The 20833-nt window shown below is 37.0% G+C and overlaps 1 protein-coding gene across 1 annotated transcript in view; it reads right to left on the bottom strand.

The window, feature by feature from the left end:
- The window catches only part of ARHGAP15 (Rho GTPase activating protein 15), a 321465-nt gene that overhangs the window by 137296 nt on the left and 163336 nt on the right, over window positions 1-20833 (bottom strand). The window contains exon 8 of the mRNA XM_033064260.2: window positions 19235-19361. Within this exon, the coding sequence (XP_032920151.1) occupies window positions 19235-19361 (127 nt within the window). The remainder of the gene's footprint in view (window positions 1-19234; window positions 19362-20833) is intronic.

Below are 20833 nucleotides of genomic sequence, written 5' to 3'. Positions count from 1 at the left end.
TACACCAGACTGGTTAAGGTGTTCCAAGTGAAGTACACGTGGTCACCCTGTGAAGGGTAGGACAGCAGGGTGAACATCCCTCTCTTTAGAAAGAAAATTAACCCAGTTGGAAGTTTTATACCTGAAACAGCAATTATGGTGTTAAAACTACATCTAGAGGTAGGAATAATTATTGTCATGGATATTTTTGCATGTTCCACATTTTGCTGTATAGCACACAGCTCCAAACAACAGTTGATGAATTTCTCATTTTATTCTATTAAATACATGTGAGTCACCAGAAAAAAACTCCAAACCTCACAGAAATTTAAGGGTTTAGATAGCATGTTCCAAAACCAAGCTTACACAGAAATATTCATGTTGGGATCTCACTTAGAAATATTCCTTCTCTTGCCAAACAATTCTGCTTGTGGTATCCCCACATTAAAATGGCTTTGCTATTATATTTAGAAAATCAAAAAAGATCAAATATTTAAAAAAAAATAAATGTTAAAAAAAAGAAAACAGAGGTATAAAACTCAAAAAAGTACAACGAATATTTTTTTAACACTTTCCTTTTTAAATTTCAGGTTCTGTATTTGGGCAGAAGTATCATACATGAAAGAAAGATGGAAAATATCAAACAACGTTAAAAAAAAAGAAGAGAGTTCCCTACAGAAGCAAAAATAAGATTCCTAAGGACTGAAATATAAAATAATAATGCATTTTTTCTGCTAGGGCAAATGAGTGCAAGGGCACTTCAGCAAAAATGTGACCTGAATATTGTCTGATTTTCATGTTTGACTGGTAGTAAGTTGAACTCTTAGATCTAGAAAAGCATTTCTGATTACTTTTGGTGCTTTATTAGACCTCCATTATTCCACAGGCTGGAAGGTATGAAAGGACAAATAATGGCAAGATCTTTCCCACAATTCTCAAGATAGATGCAGTCAAACCTAATCATAATAGGGGAGTGCCATTCAGATTGGGTACAAAACATAAAATAATATAAACACATTTTTAGGACTAAAAGAAAGAACACATCTTTGACCCTTATTTTTGGATAGCACTGTAATAACATTGGCTGAATTAGAGGGATAAGTGCATGTTAAATGCTCAGAGGAAAAAAAAAAGTACTGATCAAAAACTGACCTCTCCCTTTTCTGGCTTACATAAATCATCTGAATCCTTATTCAAATCTAGCCTTACTAATAACATATAAATAACAGAAACATGGAAAGCAAGAATGTACACCTCCTAGTGACACAGTTCTACAGAAATCAGAGAAAGTTTTGGAATGTACAGATGAATAATTACTTTTTAACATTCAATACCCTGGATTGTATCCATGATGCAATGAGAATAAGTTTTCTTTAGTTTAATCAAGATTAAGCAGCGGTCAACAAATTGCAGGGTCAAGCTACAAAAGCCTTCCTTCAAGATTTTGGCATGGTGACCACTCACACAGGTAGGCAAGGCTCTGAACTCCTCTGGGCCAGGATAAAAATGTTTATGAGATTACTTGCCATGAATTTAATCATGCACCTATACAATATATTTCTAACTGAATGTTTTTCCTGGATGTGATGTTCTGAGCAAAGCCTGGATGATTCAGACTGTAAAATTTTTAACAAGTCCTAAACTCCATATTTTATTGGAAAGACTTTGTAACTCCTTATAACACGATCTCAAATTCCTTGCAATGACTTTTATTTCACTCTTAATTTACTCTGCATTTGTACATAATCCCAGGGGTTTACCTATGATTAATTCCTGCCAGGTACAGTGTATCTGAACACTTCCAACGTGTTGAAAGCATTGGTTTTTGAAGAACTATCCATTAATGACTTTCTGAACTGTGACAATGGATATTGACAGTGCTTGTCAGACTAAAGCACTATTGATTGTCTCACATCATGTGTATTGCAAAACCAATTTCTTTCAAGTACCTCTTCCTAACTGAAATACATTATTACGATGCCTATCTGTTTATTATAATACCCAAAATTACCGTATGGAATTCATTTGGATGGAGAGAGCAGAATGAAGACCAGCAGTATAAGGCATTAAGAAATTCAAATATCCTTACATTCCTACATTCTCTTCATTAGCCTTGATCTCCAGGAAAAAAAAACAATTAGTCTGGATCATGCATATTTTTTAACACCCTTCAAAGACATTATCATTTTGTGAAGTTCCCAGAAAGAGATGAGTTGTAGTATAATGACAACACCCATAAATGGAGTTTAGGTAATTATTTCCCAAGGAATACTAAAACTGACAGGCTTGACGATTCAAAATACAGAAAACACTGACCAAAATCCAAGCTGCAAATTGCTTAAAATACATATGAACAGATCCATGTCCTTAACTCTTATCTCTGATGTCTTAAAGTAATAATTTTCTAAAGTCCATTACAGACCCATAACCAGAGTCCTCAGCAAAACCTTGCAGGACTGAAACAAAGTTGAGATGGCAAAAGAGGGAGGCAGGAATAAGTCCCTATGACTTTGGAGAAAGAAAGTGCCAGTCTAACAGCAGTGATACCACATATGTGCGAAAATATTAATTGGAAGCAATTAATTAGTTAATTAATTTCAAGTAATGGGAATGCCTAATTGCTGAGGTCTTATATTTCTGAAGAAGCACATCTTAATGTGCAGAGGTGTATGATTATGCCTACATTCTAAAAGACACTGTAATTTAATATATATTTACTCAAGACTCTAAGTTTTATTGGATACCACTGGAATCCAGAATTCAACATTTAATCAATATTTTTCAGCCTGCAGCAGGTGTGAAACTACAGTTAATCCTTTTGGGAAGAAGCAGCATGTATCATTGCCTGTAAATATAGATGAGTTTTTAACCAGCACAGAGTTTTGGAAGTGGCAAAACCAAGTTCTTCCTCCTTCCTTTTCCTTGTGATGCTCTGAGATGGAGCAAATAAAATCTGCTCACTAAAGATAAAGAATTCACCTCACCTTCTTTATTGAGTTAAGGACATTTACCAGTCATCCTATTTTATCCCTGAGCGAAATCCCTGGGCATGTCTCTGAATTATACACACTATAATTACTTTTTTTTTTGTAAAAGAGTAGAATGAGAGACAGGTACACAATCAACTTAAAGGCATGAGAAAAATTACTAAGAGCAAAAAATGCAGGAATTGGGCATTGCCTCTGATCATTATTCTTATAAACTTCAAAACTACAGATTTTATAACTACAGAGCATTGACTCAAAATGTGCAGCATGAGAATGAGTATCACCTTCCAGGATCTGTGGTTCAGAAGATTTTGTTTGATTTGGCACCAAAGGACCTGAAGCCATTCAGGTTTATTGTGCAATAATAGATATTTGCCACAGCAAGTGCATCTACATTTATAGATGTTTATGAAATAAACAATAAGAAAAAGAAAACAGTGATTATATAGCACAAATAATTTTTCTGTAATATGACAGCCTAACAACTTAAGTGCTCAGTAGTGTCATTACACTTTGTGAAATTTGCGTGCATTAGCAGTAAAGATTCAATAAAATGACTGTATAATTCATATTTTGCATCATGCTTTTATGCATATAAAATTTTTAAAAAAATTGTCCCCCTCTAATAATAAATGGAAATAAATTAATAGCATGTTAAACATCACTACACATTTACATTGGAAAATAAAAATGTCACTCCCCACACAGCTTTTCTTAGTGGTATTTGTACCATAAATGTTTAGAAATGTAAGCAGTATTTGTGAATATATATTGGATTTATAACCACAGATCATACCAGATACCTTTCTTTAATAAAATAAATAATGTTTTTTAGAAAATGAAAATGTAATTGGCCAAATCTATCTGGATTTCTGTTGTGCATTTGATATGTCGCCAAATAGGAAATGATTATTTAAACTAGAGAAGATGTAGAGAACTAAAACAATAACTGTGAAGTGACTAAATAAGGTATTAAAATGAGTTTTGTTGAAAGGAGAACTACTGTATTGCAAGGAAGTCACCAGTGGAAGTCCTGAAATATTCTTGGAACTGGTCTTTGTGTTTTCATTAAAGACTTCAGCAGGAAAAGGAGAAGCATTCAAAAAATTACTTGCTGACTCAAGGCTGGAAGCACCATCAGTTGAGACAAGAATTGGGGATATCAGGCAAAAACTTGGTGACTTTGAGCCTGGAAACTGGAGTAACTGGATTAGAACTAGTACTGACCACAGCATGGTTAGAGAAGGATTGGAATTATGGAATCATAGAGTCGTTAAGGTTGGAAAAGATCTCTATGGCCATCAAGTCCAACTCTTCCAAGCCCACCACTAGCCCATGTCCCCAAATGTCACATCTGCACACCTTCTGAACATTTCCAGGGCTCGTGACTCAACCACTGCCCTGGGCAGCCTGTTCCAGTACCTGACCAACAAATCCAAAATATTTAATTCCAATTGATAAAAAATAGTTCTCTCTTATGAGTGTATAACCTTGGACACTCATACGTGAGGTGGAAATTCCTGGCACAAGAGGTGCAGACAGCAGCAGTCAGAAGCACCAGGAGAAAGAGGCTGCTGAGATTTCAGAAGGCAGCTTGGCATGTTTGGCCAGCTAGAAAATGGTTGGGAAGAGCTGTGATTGTTCTCTATGAATTTGCTGGTGGGGATGGGAAGAGGAGCAGGAGAGGGGGACAGCAGGGAGGGAGAGGAGCTGTTTTAACTGAAGAACAATGTTGGCATGAGAATAGATGAGTATAAACTGGCCATAATATGAAGTTCTAAACCACCCTTTTAAAGAAGTTGTGGTGGTAAATAAAACTAAAAGAATTTAAGATGCAGCTTAATAAATTTATTTATGAGAACACAGAACACGGTACCTTGTGACAGGAGAGACTGGACTAGATCATCCAAGACTTGCCAAGCCTTTCTTTCCACTTTTCTTTCTATTTTTTTTTTTTTTTTGGGTATTGTCACAATATTAGAAACACTGTTATACAAACTTAACTCGAATATAAAAACCACAATGCCAGAAATCAATGAATTCATTTTATTCATACAGTATGACCAGTTTATGTTCATCTAATGTAAAACATGTGGGACTTGGAGGGAATCTGCTACAGCACACAAAGTCAGACAATCTAGAGTCTAGGAAAAGAGAGCACAGTGTACTTGGGAAGGGGAAACTGGTCTGCCCAAGCTCATGTCAGGAAGTAGGACTCTTGACACAGCCTCTATGCAAAAATATTCCCAGGAGAATACTCAAAGGAAAGTTGAACACACGGGAATTGCAGAGTGGTCCTTGCCCTTACCTAACTGGGTGAATCAGTGTTTGCAGTCAAACAGTCTTAACCCACTCATAAAACATGACAGCTGCTGAGCAAAAGAACTGCAATATTTGAGTTAATGACTTCTGAAGATAACATATATATCATAAAATATTATCTAAGAAGACTTCACAAAATAAAAAAAAAATCCTATGCAATTGGAGGTTAAGGAAGACAGAACAGGATACTGTAGAGTATTTCCAGATTGAGTTGAACAAGTAATTTTCAATAAATAATGCATTCAGGGGATTTTAGAATATGGAGTTCTGTTTGCTTTCTTCTGTTGTGAAATATATGCAAATAACTTTCAAGCCTTTCCTGAGTTAATCTGGAAAAAAAAAAACCTTTTTAACCTTTTGCAAATATTATGAATAGTCATCACTTACACTAAATTGCTCAGGCAAAAGGACAAGAAAATGATACGGTTCCTTTTTCTACCAGGAGCACTGGACACATTTACACCAAAAGAAAACCCTTTTGAGGGGTTTGGTGCTGGCAGCCATGTGGAAATTTTACCTTAAAAAACCTACATATAATTCTGCCTCATGCTTTTGGAAGCAAATTAATTATCTGTAGAGAACAAGGGAGTCTTGTATTTATATCTGCCTTGTTAAGAATTATACAAATGTTTCATATATTGAAATTTTGACATGTGCTTGGATACCTTGTTGAGTGTCTTATTCAGATCCAATCTTTTGGGACCCTTCCAGAAAGAATATCCTACCAACAAATTTCCTTTTTTCTTGAAACTTTTATCAATTGTGCTTCATACATCTAAATTTTAGAAGTAAATTATTTTAATATTTAATTATATTCCCACTGCACTCAGTCTCTGATTATACTCATAACCTATACCTTTTGACCCACAATGAACTTAGAGTGTTTCTTATACAATAAAAGACAGAATTAATTTGCAGTGCCTTGGTTATGAAACCAACATGCTAAAACTGTTTATTTCCAATGAGAAACAGTAGTGACATTCAGCTCTATATTTGCTGCTTCAAACCACAAGTTCCAGCACATTTTTGTCTTTTAAACAGCAAGCTTAGTACTTTCCAGTGAATGTAGATGTGGTAGTTTATGAAGGAGAAAGGCACACCCATTATCTTTAAAGTAATCAAAAAATATCTAGCCAGAGATCTGAAATCCATTTGCTGTACTCTGTCAACTATACCTTATCAAATTATCCCTACCTCAATTATATCATTAGAGCAAGAACAACAACCAAAGATCACCCATGAGCTCATTTCTAAAAGGACACGTCTTCAGATTTCAGAATTCTTTTTACTTCTTAACTCAAGTGAAAATTCTGGTAAGAAGATCCAATATCTGTGTTCACATAAATGCAACCCTTAGACAGTCGCCCTCACGCCATCAACTAAATTTTATATTTATATAGAAATTATTTCCATTTGCTAAAACCCAACTGATTTTCAGTCTTTTGAGTAGTTACAGCTCTTTGCTCAGGTAGTGTCCATATGAGGACACTGGAAAAGCTTCCCTTTAGGTGATTTAGGATCTGAATAAAATAAACAAACCCACAAAGAAGACCAAAATCAGGCTATAGTATTTTTTTTGTGAGGCTACCTTACAGAGGCTGTGAGTGAAGAAGGCGCCTTGTGAGATGTGTTGTGTTCATCCTCCTGTTGGACTGAGACATGAGAATTACAGGAGGAAAGGGAAAGTCCAGAAAGGAGTTGCTGGTTTATTTAGCCATGTATTTTGTGGTTGGGACCCCAAGTCTGCCCCTGGTGTAGGGGCTCAGAGGGGGACACCTCCAGAGATCCTGCAGGCATGTGGTGGCATTTAATACTTTATCTATTCTCCAGAACAGCTGCACTGGAACAAGCTGCTTGAGCAGACAAATAGTTACTAATTATCAGGATATTTTCCTGAAATAAAATCAGGCCAGCCATCACAACAACTCGAGACACTTCAATCAGCTACGTGTGGGGTTTTCATGGGTGCATTGACTCTCTGTTTGACCAGCCATGGTCAAAATTCAGACAAAATGCTAAAAAGAGCCAATAGAAGACTGTTTTAGCTTTAAAATTAATGTTCCAGCTGACAAACTGCACAGGGGCTTAACCTACTTTAGAGCATATTTAATAGCATAATTTAGTCTCGAAACAGAAAAGCAAAATAACTAATGATGGACAAATTAAGGGGTCGAATCTAGTTCAGATAAACATTCAAAAGTTCAGATGTTTAACCAAACCTTATCTTGTCCATGAAAAGCCTCAAACTGAAGGGCTCTATCAAACATAAGCAAAGTACAGGAGATTGTGGAAACTTTTCCTTACAGAAGGAAAACCATTATCAGAAACCTGCACCTTATTGCAGCACTCACGTGTAAAGCAGTTAAGCATCAAAGCGAAAGCAAAACATTTCAGAAAACTGCTTCATGGTCACTGTAATATTTGGATGAGATCCAATACAGAGAAAAGAAAATAATATTAAGGGGAAAGATAATACAAATGCAATTAGACTATCAACCAATAAAATTTGATAGCTGAAACCTTCCAAGCTTAGAGAGAATAAGGAAACTGGAGATCAGAGGACTCTGCCTTTTGAAGTTTTGCTGTCCAGATCCTGGAGACCATTATCCAGCTGAGTATTTTAAAGACATTATGACTATTCTGTCACAGAATTAGAAAGCTTTATTGCTGTGAATGACCTGTAACTTGAGCAGGAATAGCTACAAATGAAATCCAAATAAACAATTGTTTGGAAAAGGTGAATTCTGCTAACTTAGTTTTCTGGGTTACAACTCACCAGTTTAAAAATTTACTTTCAAATAGCATTCTCCTTGTGGGTTATTGATAATAGAAAGTATAATTTTAATGGATCATCTCCATTCTGATATTCTCCTAATGCAAACAATTAAAAAAGAAAAACAAAACAAAACAAAAACCACCTCTATTAAAAAAGATGAGACTGCTGCTCTGCTTTGCCTGGCCCTGTTTCCCACTCAGCAGGCAATATCTACTACAGTACCCCAAAAGAAACCAAATTCAGACAAATGATGCAGCAAACTACAGTGTTTCAGGATCCTTTCATTTTCCTTCCCTTTCCCCATGTCACCATGTTTCAATCATACTCTTTTCTTAAGCCTCTCCCTCACCTTTTTTTCTGCCTCCATCCCTCCAGCTACCTTCAAAAATAACAGAAAAAATTTGCTCTTCTCGTAATTGAATCCCAAATTCAAACCATCAGATGCCAAAAGAAAAGATATTTTAAACCAGACGTCCAATGTCAGTTCAGAAATGACCGTGTATCTTGCATTAAGAGCAAAGTTAAAACAATAAATCAAGTATTCCACTGCTTGTAATTGGGCCTTAATATCAGTTCTTCCTTTGATCCATTGTATTGAGTGATCTTCAGATAACTCTGTATAATAATCCAGGTGTTACTGTGTTTTCATTATTTATTCATTAATTTTTAGTGCTATCTTTTGATTTTCATTCAAGCACATCAACTGAAATACTTTCAAAAGAGGAAAGTTGGTGGGAGCATTTTAACACCATAAAATAATAATCTTTACTTTTAAATAGAAAGGAAAGAGGTTATTATATGTGTTTTCACACAAATATATATACACAAAGATTATTTTTGCAGGAACCTCTGAACTTCTAGGAAAACATAGAAATGAGAAGAGTTTGGTTTAAGTGAATGTATCTATGGCTTGGGTGGCAGACAGTCAAACAGTGATCTTGAGGTCATCACCTGCTCTGCTTAATTTTTAGTCACCTTTCTGGTTCTACCAGTATCACTTCTCAAGGAAAAACATGTGCTACTCAGGAGTCAGTTGACTCCTGAGAAAAATAGAAATAAAAAGGCATTTTCTGACTAGGTCACAGCCAGTCTGTGCTAAAAAGAGTGGGCATGAAGTGACAGGGACCAAACCATGAGTTCCTCCACCTTGAATGAAGTCTTTCATTATAGACACTCACCAAGATAAAGGCTGTCTTTCCCAGGTTTATAAGTGTGTGCCCCAAATTTGCTAAATGGCAAATGATGCAACGTGCATCTGGCTGCCCTGCTGTTCTGCCCTGCCCACATCTGGCCACCTTCCCTTGGGCCTTGAGTCCTTGGACTGAAGAATAACCTTCCTCAGCAAAAGTACTGTCACTATGTGATTGCAAAATATATTAACTGTAAAGCTTTCTCTAGTAGGGCTTCATACCTGTATGCTTTTAAAATTATTTCTCTGTTCTGTATAAAGTGTCTTCATGAATTTCAGGTTAATTCCATGATAATCCTTTTTTCATCCCCAAAGTGCTTTATTTCAAATGTATTAGCACTGGGGTACTTTTAAATGTTTTAATTTAATTTATTGTGAATGTGGTATTTGCTAAGAGTTGCTCAGTTTTATAAGAATGTTACTTCTTTGTTTAAATTGAACACCTTAAAAATTAATTACAAACACTTACCGCATGTAGGAACAGATTTTATATGCTATGAAAAGGCTTAAGGCAGGCTTGCTCTTTAGTTTTCATAATGAATGTATTGGATGCAAGAGATTAAAGGACAGCAGAATCTACATGTCCTGGTTGTTTATTTTTAATGTCTAAAAAAGTGGCAATGAAAGAGATAAATACAATCTCTACACTGTAGACTGAATTCTGCTTCCCAAGTCTGTTGGAAGACCTAACCTTGAATATCTGTGCAAGAAACACTGCCTGAGAGGGGAAGAGATTCAGAAAAGAGTTATTTGAGATGATCAGGAAAAAAAAGGAAAGCAGCACCGCATCATAGGAAAGACTAAAAATTCTTGTCTGGCCCAGTTATCAGCCCAAGCAGGGGGTGGTATACCTGAGGCAGAACTGCTGAAAATGAAGAACAGGCTAAATGTTGCCACAAGAACACAATTGTACCACAAGTCCATTTAGGTTGAAAATTAGAGTGCTTTCAGCTTGAAAACTGAAGTTTTGGAACATTTTTCCAGCCTGAGCTGAGGGGCAGAAGCATTACTACCGAATTTCATTAATTATGAAAGGAATCAAATGAGGTAGTTGTTTTCAAGAACTGGGGAATTGATTCAATGCTACAAAAAGTCTGTCTGAGGCAGATAATGCTGTGTTACACTTTTCAATAACAGCAACGCAAGTGAATTCCTCTTGGGTGAATCCTGGGCGCACTTAAGACAATGGCCAATGGAATTAATTAAATGGAGCCAAATATCCTCGGTGGTGAGGGGAGCTGCTCATATGTCATAGCTCTCTCTTCAGCATCAATATTTAAAGCCAGCTAGTTGGAACCTTTTACTTAATTGAGAAACAATACAGCATTTAACCCTTCAGTGATGTTCCACCCTTTGGCTTTCAGAGGCAGGATCTGTTTACCCAGCTCGTGAGCAAGCAGTTGGTGGAGCAAAGAGGAGATCCTACAAAACACATTCCTTTTTAATTCCATTAATATACCCTGTGCAGGAGAGAGTACTGTTAAGTTGGTGTTTAAATATTTGGGATTGGCTGCCACAATTTAAATTAAATGGAGCCTTTTAGCTAGAAGGAGATGTATAAGTGATTTCACCACAGGAAAAAAGGTGAGTCTGGAAAGTAGGTATGACTGTCTAGAGCCTGACGTACAGTCTGTCTAACTGAGCTTAATTTAGACTTTTATAACCTAAAAACCTCCTTATTTCTGTCACATTCCTCCCAAAATACCATGAGGATTGCATCTAGAGTAGTTAGAAATAATTGTGCAACCTCAGTATACAGTATAGTGTAAGAATCATTTTTCTGGCTACAACTTTCCAACAGGGGTATTTAGTTCAATAAATACCATTAGGGGTTCAAAATTTTGCTTAAAGGAATGATGGACTGGACTGGCTCTTCCTGAATCACAAAGTTCAGCAAGTCCTGCTCACTTGCTCTAGTTCTGACCTCTCTCCAAAGACTGCAGTCTAAAATATTCCCTGTTTCAGTGAGAACGCCTCCGTCTATTTAGGTGTTATCTGTTGTCAGCCTCTATTCCTTCCCTGTGGAAGCAAAGTATGGAGATGCAAAAACTGGAGATCTGCTGACACATGGTGATGGAAGGTCGAGCAGAGCTAGCTGTCTGCATAGTGGGCTGCTTTCAGCTATAAAAATTGTGGTATTTTGTACAATCTACATCAAACCTGAGTTTTGCTACGTAATGTAAAGAAAGATCTACTTGCTATAGAGTTAAGAGACTGCACCAAAGCAGTGGAAGACAGGTTGGGTAGTTAGGTTTGGAAGTGGCAGAGTCAGAGTAGATTCCTCATGTCAGGAGTCTACCTCACTTTTAGTGCTTGGAAAAAAGCCCAACTGCTTGGTTCCTGTAATGCCTAAAATCTCATGATTTGTTTGTGATTGCTTTTTCAGTAACTGTGTCTGAAAAAAAACCCTGCAATTTTTTTTTCCAAAATGTACTTGTCTTAAGGATTGTGTCAGTATCTGTGGTTCAGCAAGAAAAGACTTAAAGCAATCATGATATCCAGTCTCTGCTTTCCTCCATATCAAATCCATCTAGAGTGCACATGCAGGAGTTTATTTTGTTAAGAAAAATACGTGGTGTCTCTCTCTTCTTTGGAACAAAGAAGAAATATGGATTTGTAACCTTTTCCTTTTCTTTCTTTAAACTTAAGTCCTTCAATAGTGTTTTGAACAAACCTAAAGAGATTTTAAGTCAGACATTTTGTATTATAACATTCCCCTGGGTCGTATGTATGATCGTCTTTACTAAAGCTCCTTTCAGTCCCAGTTGAATAAATATGCATTTTATTTCACTAATCTTGAAACAACAGGAATAAAGTTTACCCAGGTCTTTTATACCTCAGAGAACAAAACAAATACTACAAATCTTTAGAGAGAAAGGATATACAAAAGGGCTTGAGGTGAATGTTTCAAAGCAAATACGCTTTAAACGATGTGCAAATTATTTCAGCACTTGAACATGATTTATGAAAGGGGATTAGTCCACTGAAACAAGAACCGAGTTTAAACTGTTGGGTTTCAAAGTCAAGGATGAGAAGTGTTAGCTGGAAAAAGCAGAAGAAACTGGATAGTAATCTATAGTGAGGATTTCTGATTGATTTTCTTTAACTAACTCAATCCTACATTAGCTATCGCTGTCATTCATACTTAACTGTGGTGGGCAGCATAAAATACCTTCTTTTATGATATAATTCCCCATAAAAATGAAGTATGCAATGGTGATAATTAAGTAATAATGAGGTAATTAATAACTCAGTGACTAGCTCTCTATTTACTAGTATGCCCCATAAATGAGCACGAGGAGTGTGAAACAATTAAAGATTATCCAAGCTCAAACAGATAACTTTTCCAGGGGGTTGTGTGCCAGTGAGCAGACCAATGAGTCACAGGTCACATCTATAATAATACATTATATTATATTGTAATATTCCCACATACTCTTCACGTAATGGGTTAGAGCTACTCTTAAGTACTATAAAAATGATCACTTTTATGTAATTGTAAAGATTAATAAGTGAGCTAACTTCTCATGGTTCTATAATGACCCTGCTGTTCTAGAAGGTAAAGGAAAATTTAATGATCCTGCTCAGATATGATTAATATCTAACTTTTTCCTGGCTAAAAATCTGGACTTGGTTCAATAAAAATGAATTAAGTGAACATGCATGGGTTTCCCTGCCAAATGTTTATATGGAAGTTGGATATGCCCAATTTAAAAATATGCTTTTTCAACCCAAATAGTAAACTCTGGAAGGATTTTGGAGAGTGAAGTAGAAATAAAACAAAGAATTAAGGAAACATTATATTATAATTGATGGAAACAGGATATTCAAATTCAGGAAAAAATGTAATTTTTTTTAGACCTAGTCACAGCCAGTTGTGATTTTGAGTGCAACATAATCTTCTATTATCAGTAGAAGTGACACAATTTGTTTCTCAATTTGGCATGTTTTGTTTCCCGCATGCCAATATTATTACTTCTTTGTTGCTGAATCAGTATTTTCCTAAGCTTTAAGAAGACAGCATACCTATGCTTAATGTGGCAGAGAAACGTAAGAGTACAAATATGTAAAAAAAAGTCTGGTCCCTGTAGTCCAGCTGAGTGATTCCACTCTGCAAACCCAGCATGTTGCATTTTCTTTTCCTGTTTTTTTTTTAGTCCCTGAAGCTGAGTGCATTCCTGTTGGTGCAATAAAAATAAATGCCACAAACATACAAGATGCAGAGTGACAAAATTAACATTGCAGTAGGAAACTGCATGTTTGCAGCTAGTTTTCATTTTGCTTTGTGTTTTAATTGTTGCCATTGGTAATGCTGCACTAATATACATTATTGCTTTATGTTTCTTGGCTTTATTAAAAGTAATAAAACTGACCTATACATAACACTAACATTGTAATATAATAATAGTCCCTAAATAGCATCATTTGGCTTTGAACTTCACATCTAACTGAAATAAATGGGCCGGGAAGGGGAAAGAATTCAGACCTCATCAGAACTAACAAAGAAATGGAGTGATTTCCAACTTCTGTGGCTCTAATTAGAATCATGAAGGTTGGAAAAGACCTCTAAGATCATTGAGCCCAACTGTCAACCCATGCCACCATCATGTTCACCACCAAACCATGCTCTCAAGGGCCTTATCCACACCTTTTTGGATCTCTTCCAGGGATGGTGACTCCACCAGTGCCCTGGGCAGCATGCTAATTGCCCCCCTTTTCAAAGAGGTGACCCTGTGTGGATGAAGGACTACATAAGCTACCACAGAATCCAGTCCTCCATAAGCTTGGTTGGGCCAGTAAAACCTCTCTCTACATCCCAAATCATGGTCTCCCAACCTTCCATCCCCTTCATGTGTTAGAGAGGAAGACAGAGAACTCTCACAGACTCCTCTCTGCACTGCTTGTAATTACAGTGCCTTTTTCTAGGATATCTAAATAATGTTTTCAAGAAATAAATGTCTGTCTTTTTTTCCCTCCCCTTCTGTTATTACACAGCAGAAACCATGCAAATCCATGTGTTTGTGCCCTGGTGCCCATCCTTTCTCACCTCAGAGAAACAGCCTCAGACAGGAGGTCTTTGCCACAGAAATTCCTAATCCTGTGCAGGGACAAACTTTAAACCCTCAGACAAGTCCTTGGAAGATGCTTTAGCCAGGGAAGGACCAAGTAGCATGAGGAGCCACGACGTTTTCAAGCTCCACCAAATTCTCCATTTCTTCCACCATGTCCATTAAATGACCAAAATGGGTTTCTGCTGCTGTGTTTCCCCCTCACACTCATTGCACAGACTTAGTTATCTAATAAACTGCCTTCAGAAAGGATTCTGGATGCCTTAGTAATTACTTAGGGATAAATACATGCCATGCTCAAGTTTCAAAATTCAGCCTTCTGAAGAAAAGTGAATGAAACAAGAAAAGCAATTTGGGGCAATTTTAAAGCACATGGTTCAATCTAAGGACCATAAGCTCCTGAATTTAACTGTCTTTTAAGACACTAAAGCAGACTTCAATGGCCAGATGACTTTGTAGCAAATACCTATGAAGGAAAATCAAAACTATGATCTAGAGGTTTTTGGGGTTTTTTTCCTTTATTTAAAGGATGTCAGGAGGTGTATTCCCAGACACTGCCATGAGGCCATTCCCTAGGGAAGACTGTGGCATCCCAAGGGCAAAGCATCATCCTTTCGGACTAAAAGACCCATCACTCCCTGTTGAAGGTCCAAGAGGAATTTAGGTAGGGAAAATATCATTATTTGAGTTGGCTGGTGGCCAGGGTGCCAGGGCTAAGACCCTGATCCTTACAGAGGGTGGAAAGGAATCCCAAGCCTGCTGTTTAATATGCATGACATGTCGGCTTTGCTGTCAATTTTCCTTCCACCCCCTGCCTTTGTCTGCTTTTCTCCACCTGTTGCAGCTTGTCCTTATTCGGGCTGAGAGCTGGAATTGTCTTACTTTGGTGTCACATTGTGTCTGGCACAATGACGCCTGGGGTCCCCGACCACTCTTATTGAGACACTAAAATGACCATGAATAACAATAACACTGTCACAACTCACCAAGATGTTCCTTTTCACACATGTACATTTTTTAACATTCTTAATGCTGGAGTTGTGGCACCTCCAGCTAGAATTCAAACATGGAGGAGATTTTCCAGGCTGCATGACTAACCACCGGGTTTCAAGTAAAGTGTTCTTGGAGATAAGGAAAAAATATGCGAGTAGAAACAATAAAAATAATGCAATTCAATCTTATCAATTCAGGCAGTTCCAGCTTTTATGTGGCAAACAAGGAGATCAAATTGCATTTATCTAATATCACAGATTTTTTTAAATGTCTAAAATATTTCATTATTTTGCTTTGGCAACCTAAAGCTGAGGAACAGATTACTGTTCCCACTACATAAGGAAATAACTGACAACAATTAGTATTTATTCTTGTTGCTTTTGTAATAAAAATAGAATTCCATCACTTTCAAGGAAACCTAAAATATTAATAAGAATGTGATGAACTGAGTAAACGTGACGCCATAAGGAAATGATGGAGAACAGGTTGGAAATATAGTGCTTTGGGAATGGATTGCATTATCAAGCTTGTGATTGTGCATTTTGACAAGAGCAGCCCTCAGATTGATACGGTAGCCAAAGGGCACTCTTCCTACTGCAGAGCTGTTTGTTTCCACCCGGGAGAGGGGGAGCAGGAGGGGAATTGATCCCCTCCCACAATCAATAGCGACTCCAGCCCAGGCTCTTCCACAAGAGGTCACTCCCGAGGGACAGAATTCCCAGATGATGGCCACAAATGGCCCAGAGGATGCAGACCATGAGATGGGTGTATGGGCAGGAAAAGAAAGGCTGAGCTTAGCTGGGAGCCTCCATTGGTTTCACTGCCCAAAACACAGCTGTCCTGACAGCTCCTGTGGTACACACACAGAGATCCCTTGGGTTTTGGAGAGCAGAACGATTCCTGGGAACCTTGTGGTGCACAGACCCTTTTCTTACATCCCAGATTCTCTCCCTACTTCCCACACACCACAATAGCATCTCTACTTGCAGAGTAACTCAGGTGCCTGGTTCCATGGGATACAAAATTAACGTGGCAGATCACCTACCTGTGGACCCAATTATAACTGGTACTATTTAGGAGGGATTTTTGGTAACCTTAAAAGAAAAAAAAAATAACAAAATACCCCCATGGTTTGAATTAAAACTAAATTACTTAGAAATTATGACGTCTAATTTTTTTAATTATCTGCTTAGAACAACATTTCTTTGCATTAAAAGAAGTGGTGCTGCAAAGTAATTTTCTTGTTTGCCCTTTTTCTAATGGAGGAAGTTGCTGGGGTAAAAAATGTGTTATTTCTGACCAGCATCAGCTACAGAAATTATATCAGTGAAATAGCTGACATCATAAAATAAAAAGTCATCTCTTTCCATGTATTTCAGAACAAGATCACAGTTTTACATATTTTGGTAACACTCCCCAAGGCCATTCTTGGTTTCTTCTTAGCTCAAGAAAACTTCAATTAGAGCATCAGTTAAACCAGACTGGATGAGAAGCCACTGAAAAGCTGTGTGACCAAGAGAATGGCCACTCTCTGAACTTTGGAAATTGAGTCTGGCAGTTGGAGCCCAATTTTCAATGAAATCAGTGTATAGCTCAAAAAGCATAACAGAAAATTACCATTTGTCCTTGTAGTGCAAGCAGAAGCAATTAGGATTAGACATAAAAACCAAATTCCTGCTACTAAGTCTCTAGGGACAGTGTCCCCAGTTTTAAATTAAAGAGTAAATTACTGAAAAGCTTTGGTTAGAATGTACCTGTCGTTTATATACTTGTACTGCTAAAAAAAAAAGGTAATGATGCAGCAGTATCAAGTCTAAAACTGGATATTTTTTGCAACTCCTACAATGTAGATAAGGTAAATACAAATCAATCTGAGCTGTCTGAATATTTCATTAAAGGTTATCAGAACGGGAGGGGGTGGGCTGCTAACACATCAGTTGCTCATCTTCTTTGTTAAACAGGAAGAGTTCTAAGGCATCATTAAAAATCTCCTTTGTTTGGATTTGGCACTGGCAATAGTCAGTAACGTAAAAGCACTATAAAATTATAAAATCGTTAAACTTTGCAAGAACTTTATAAACACACTTGCAGATATTGCACATATCTTTGTGCTCTGCAGTCAAACTGGACAATGAAACGACCACCTGTTAACTGCTAACAATGTGTCATTACCAGTTCTCATGCCTTTTTAAAGCAATTTTGGCTCTAGCTGCCGATAATTCTGGCTACGATACTTGTGTGAACATTAAGGGCACAGAAAGCCAAAGGCAGAAAACTGACAATACAGTTTGTGCTTAGACTACTAATAAGTAAGTGAATAATATGATTTTTCTAATTCCACATAATTGCTTGATCTCAAGGGGCCAAAAAAAAAAAAGTTCTGAATACATATTTTAGAAGCAATCCAATCTACGGTATTTAAATGCAAGCTTCGATTCAGTGAGATTTCACAGCAGATATTTTCACATTTTTTTAATAGTTTAAATAGCCTTTAACAAAACGGAGGTTATTCAGGATTCTCTAAGGTTTGAAAAGAAACATAGACTAAGTTTCTGTCACTGCTCATAGTCACTTTTTCTGTTTTGTCTGACAAATTATCATTTAAAGATATGTGAGAAGTCTAAATAAATAAATAAAAATTCCCTGAGTGCTGAGACAGTTTATGGGCATTTTGCTATTAGCTACAATAAGAGCAGAATCAGACCCTCAGAACTCACTGTGTTCTCAGTCTTATTTTTCTTTCTCTGAGAAATGCAACACAACACCCAGTGCTAAGATATTGGGACAATTTTTCACAAGCCACGTTCAGGCTACTTTATATTTTATTACACAAAGGGAAAAAAAAACCAAAAAACAAAACAGAACACCAAAACCACAAAACCCTTACAAAAAAAAAGAAAACAAAAAAGAAAAAAAGAAACATCTTCAAGATAATAAGAAAACAAACCCCCAAATCCTGTGGTCTGCAAAAAAGAGACTATTTAATGAGTCTCTATTTGTGTGTACATGCATGCATGTGTGCATATATTTATGACTGTGTAGATAATTATCATTAAAAACAGCTATGTTGGGTCTTTTTATTGCAGCCCTTTTCTTAACATCCCAGGCTTTGATCCTGCACTGAAATTTGTGCAGGCAAATTCCTACAGAGCCCTTTGGTACCTAAAGGTACCTCGACCCAGCCTGCCAGTCTGGAGTTGTCACAGCGCTGACATCGGGACCAGGATGTGAATCTACCACCAAACAAGGAAGGAAAACAAAAATTCAGGGGAGAGGGGGAAGTTAAAAAAATGTTGAGTGAGGGATTCAGGGTCAGCTCCTTCAGCTGCTGCCCACGATCTCACGAGCATCTCGGAACAAACTGAGAAAGTCTTTTCAGAGGAGTAAAGCACACCCTTGCTAGTTTTAGATCAGTTTCTTTTCTAATCACACTGACAAAAACCAACACCGAACCCTCGAATTTATTTTCTATAAAATTATAGATACATCACTGATTGTTGGCTGCAGAGGATATGTCAATTCTTTCAGCAATTCAGTGTATAAATACACAACAGACAAAATTACTCTGGCAATTTGAGGTATTTTACTAAAATGGAAACAAAGCAACTGCAACAGACCATTAATGCAGGGTTCATGTTGCTTATTTTTAAAAATAAATGGCTTAAATAAATGTCTTTGCTCCTAAACAAATTTATTTTGCTTAGGAGAGAGTGTCACCCTTTAAAAGTATGGAGCTAGTAACTGTCTTTACTTAAATGCAAGTTATGTATATCAATGCAGAACATGTTCAGCTTTAAAATTCTCAGTGATCTTCCTTACATTCTGTATGTAATAAAAATTATCTATCTTGCCCTGTAACGGCATAGTTATCTAAAAAGGAAAAAAAAAAAAAAAAGAAAAGGAAAGAAAAAAGCCTTACTTAAAGATTTTCTGTGTTCAGGCTTTGGCTCTTTGGATTCAGTGTCTAAGTTACTCGGGAATTCGATGCTGGAGGATCTTCTGAGTTTGAACTCCAAATTTCTCGATGTAATTCTCTGTTCTTTTGGCTGGGAAAAGAATATATATATATGTATGTACATATGTGTATGCTTTTAATAAAATTATTATTTGTAAGAATGGAGTAAGAGATTCCAGAATGCCAGTACAGAAGCTAACAGACACACACAGAGCAAGTGTGCAGGGAGTATATAATTTAAGGAAAGTGTAATGCAAAATTTGTCATATGGCAAAGCTTTTATGGCCCTGACAGACTGATCCTAATTTCTGAGATAAATTCCCATTTAAGTGAGGAAAACAAAAGGCCTGCTTCTTTAGGCTTTAGGGACCAAAATTATTTCCACATTGCAGGCTACTTTCAAATGCTGGCAAAGAGGAAGGGTGTTTAAATTGCCTCTCTGGTTTAGATAGTTACAGTAAATATTCTTGCAAACACAATTACTTCAAACATCATTGTAAATTTGGGGTTGAATTCTGCTTAAGAAGTAGTCGGGGGGTTTTCCTCTTATTCTAATTTACTGGCAGACAAAGTGAAAATGAGCAGGAAAAAGAAGCAAGAAAGAAAAAACGAAAAAAAGGAGATGCTGTTTCGGCTAAAACCACTTTTCTTCCCATGGCATTTGGTCAGGTGAGACCCAGCCATCCCAACAGCCTGGAAAGCTGCCAGGCTTTTCACACTCCTTCAGAGCTTCAGGACTGAAATAGATGGCAGGGATGGAGTGGCCAGGAGTGGTGCGTGCTGACATCCTGTCCTGCGCACTCAGACCTTGGCCAGGACCAGCCTACCACGGCCACTTGTGCCCCACCAGCTGCTGTGGCTCTCTGCATGCTCAGGGTTGCTGGTGCCACAATATTACTTCAGCTACACTAAAAAAATACATACAAATATATATATACACATATATATATATGCACACATACATATATATACACACACACACATATGTATATATATATATATATGTAATCACAAAATTCAGTTTATTAGATGTTTGGTTGAATAATAAGCCAAAAAAGATTTTTTTTTCCTTAGTCTCCATGGAAAACTCCACCCCAAAATCTTTAGTTGGATATCAATATCCTCACACACCCAATGAAATGCACAATATGAAGACATACATCATCAGATCAAACTTTCCTTGGCTGATTATAGCCTCAGGGTAATAGAATGTTTGTAGCTCTTTAAGGAAACAGTAGCTGTGTTCAAATTAACCCTTTCAAAGAGCCTGCAGATTCCTCTGCACTGAAACCTCTGAAAAATGCAAGCAATGGGGATATTTTTCTCTCAACAGATTCTGCACTGAACAAGGAAAGTCAGTTCCCTCCAAAAAAAAAAAAGGAAAAAGAAAAAAGAAATATTCTTGGATCAGGCAGCAATAGGAGGAAGATGTTTGGAATTTGTACTGAGAGTGGCAAAAAAGAAAGAAAAAGCTACAGCTGAAGCTGGTTTGGTAATTAAAAACTGTTTTAATAAAACGCAACCCTGCTTACTTCTAGTAGAAAACCCCCAGCCTTCCTGGGA

The sequence above is a fragment of the Catharus ustulatus genome, chromosome 7 (genome assembly GCF_009819885.2).
Source record: "Catharus ustulatus isolate bCatUst1 chromosome 7, bCatUst1.pri.v2, whole genome shotgun sequence".
NCBI lineage: Eukaryota > Metazoa > Chordata > Aves > Passeriformes > Turdidae > Catharus > Catharus ustulatus.
The sequence above is the reverse complement of the archived record's forward strand: the minus strand, read 5'-3'. Positions and strand labels throughout refer to the sequence as shown.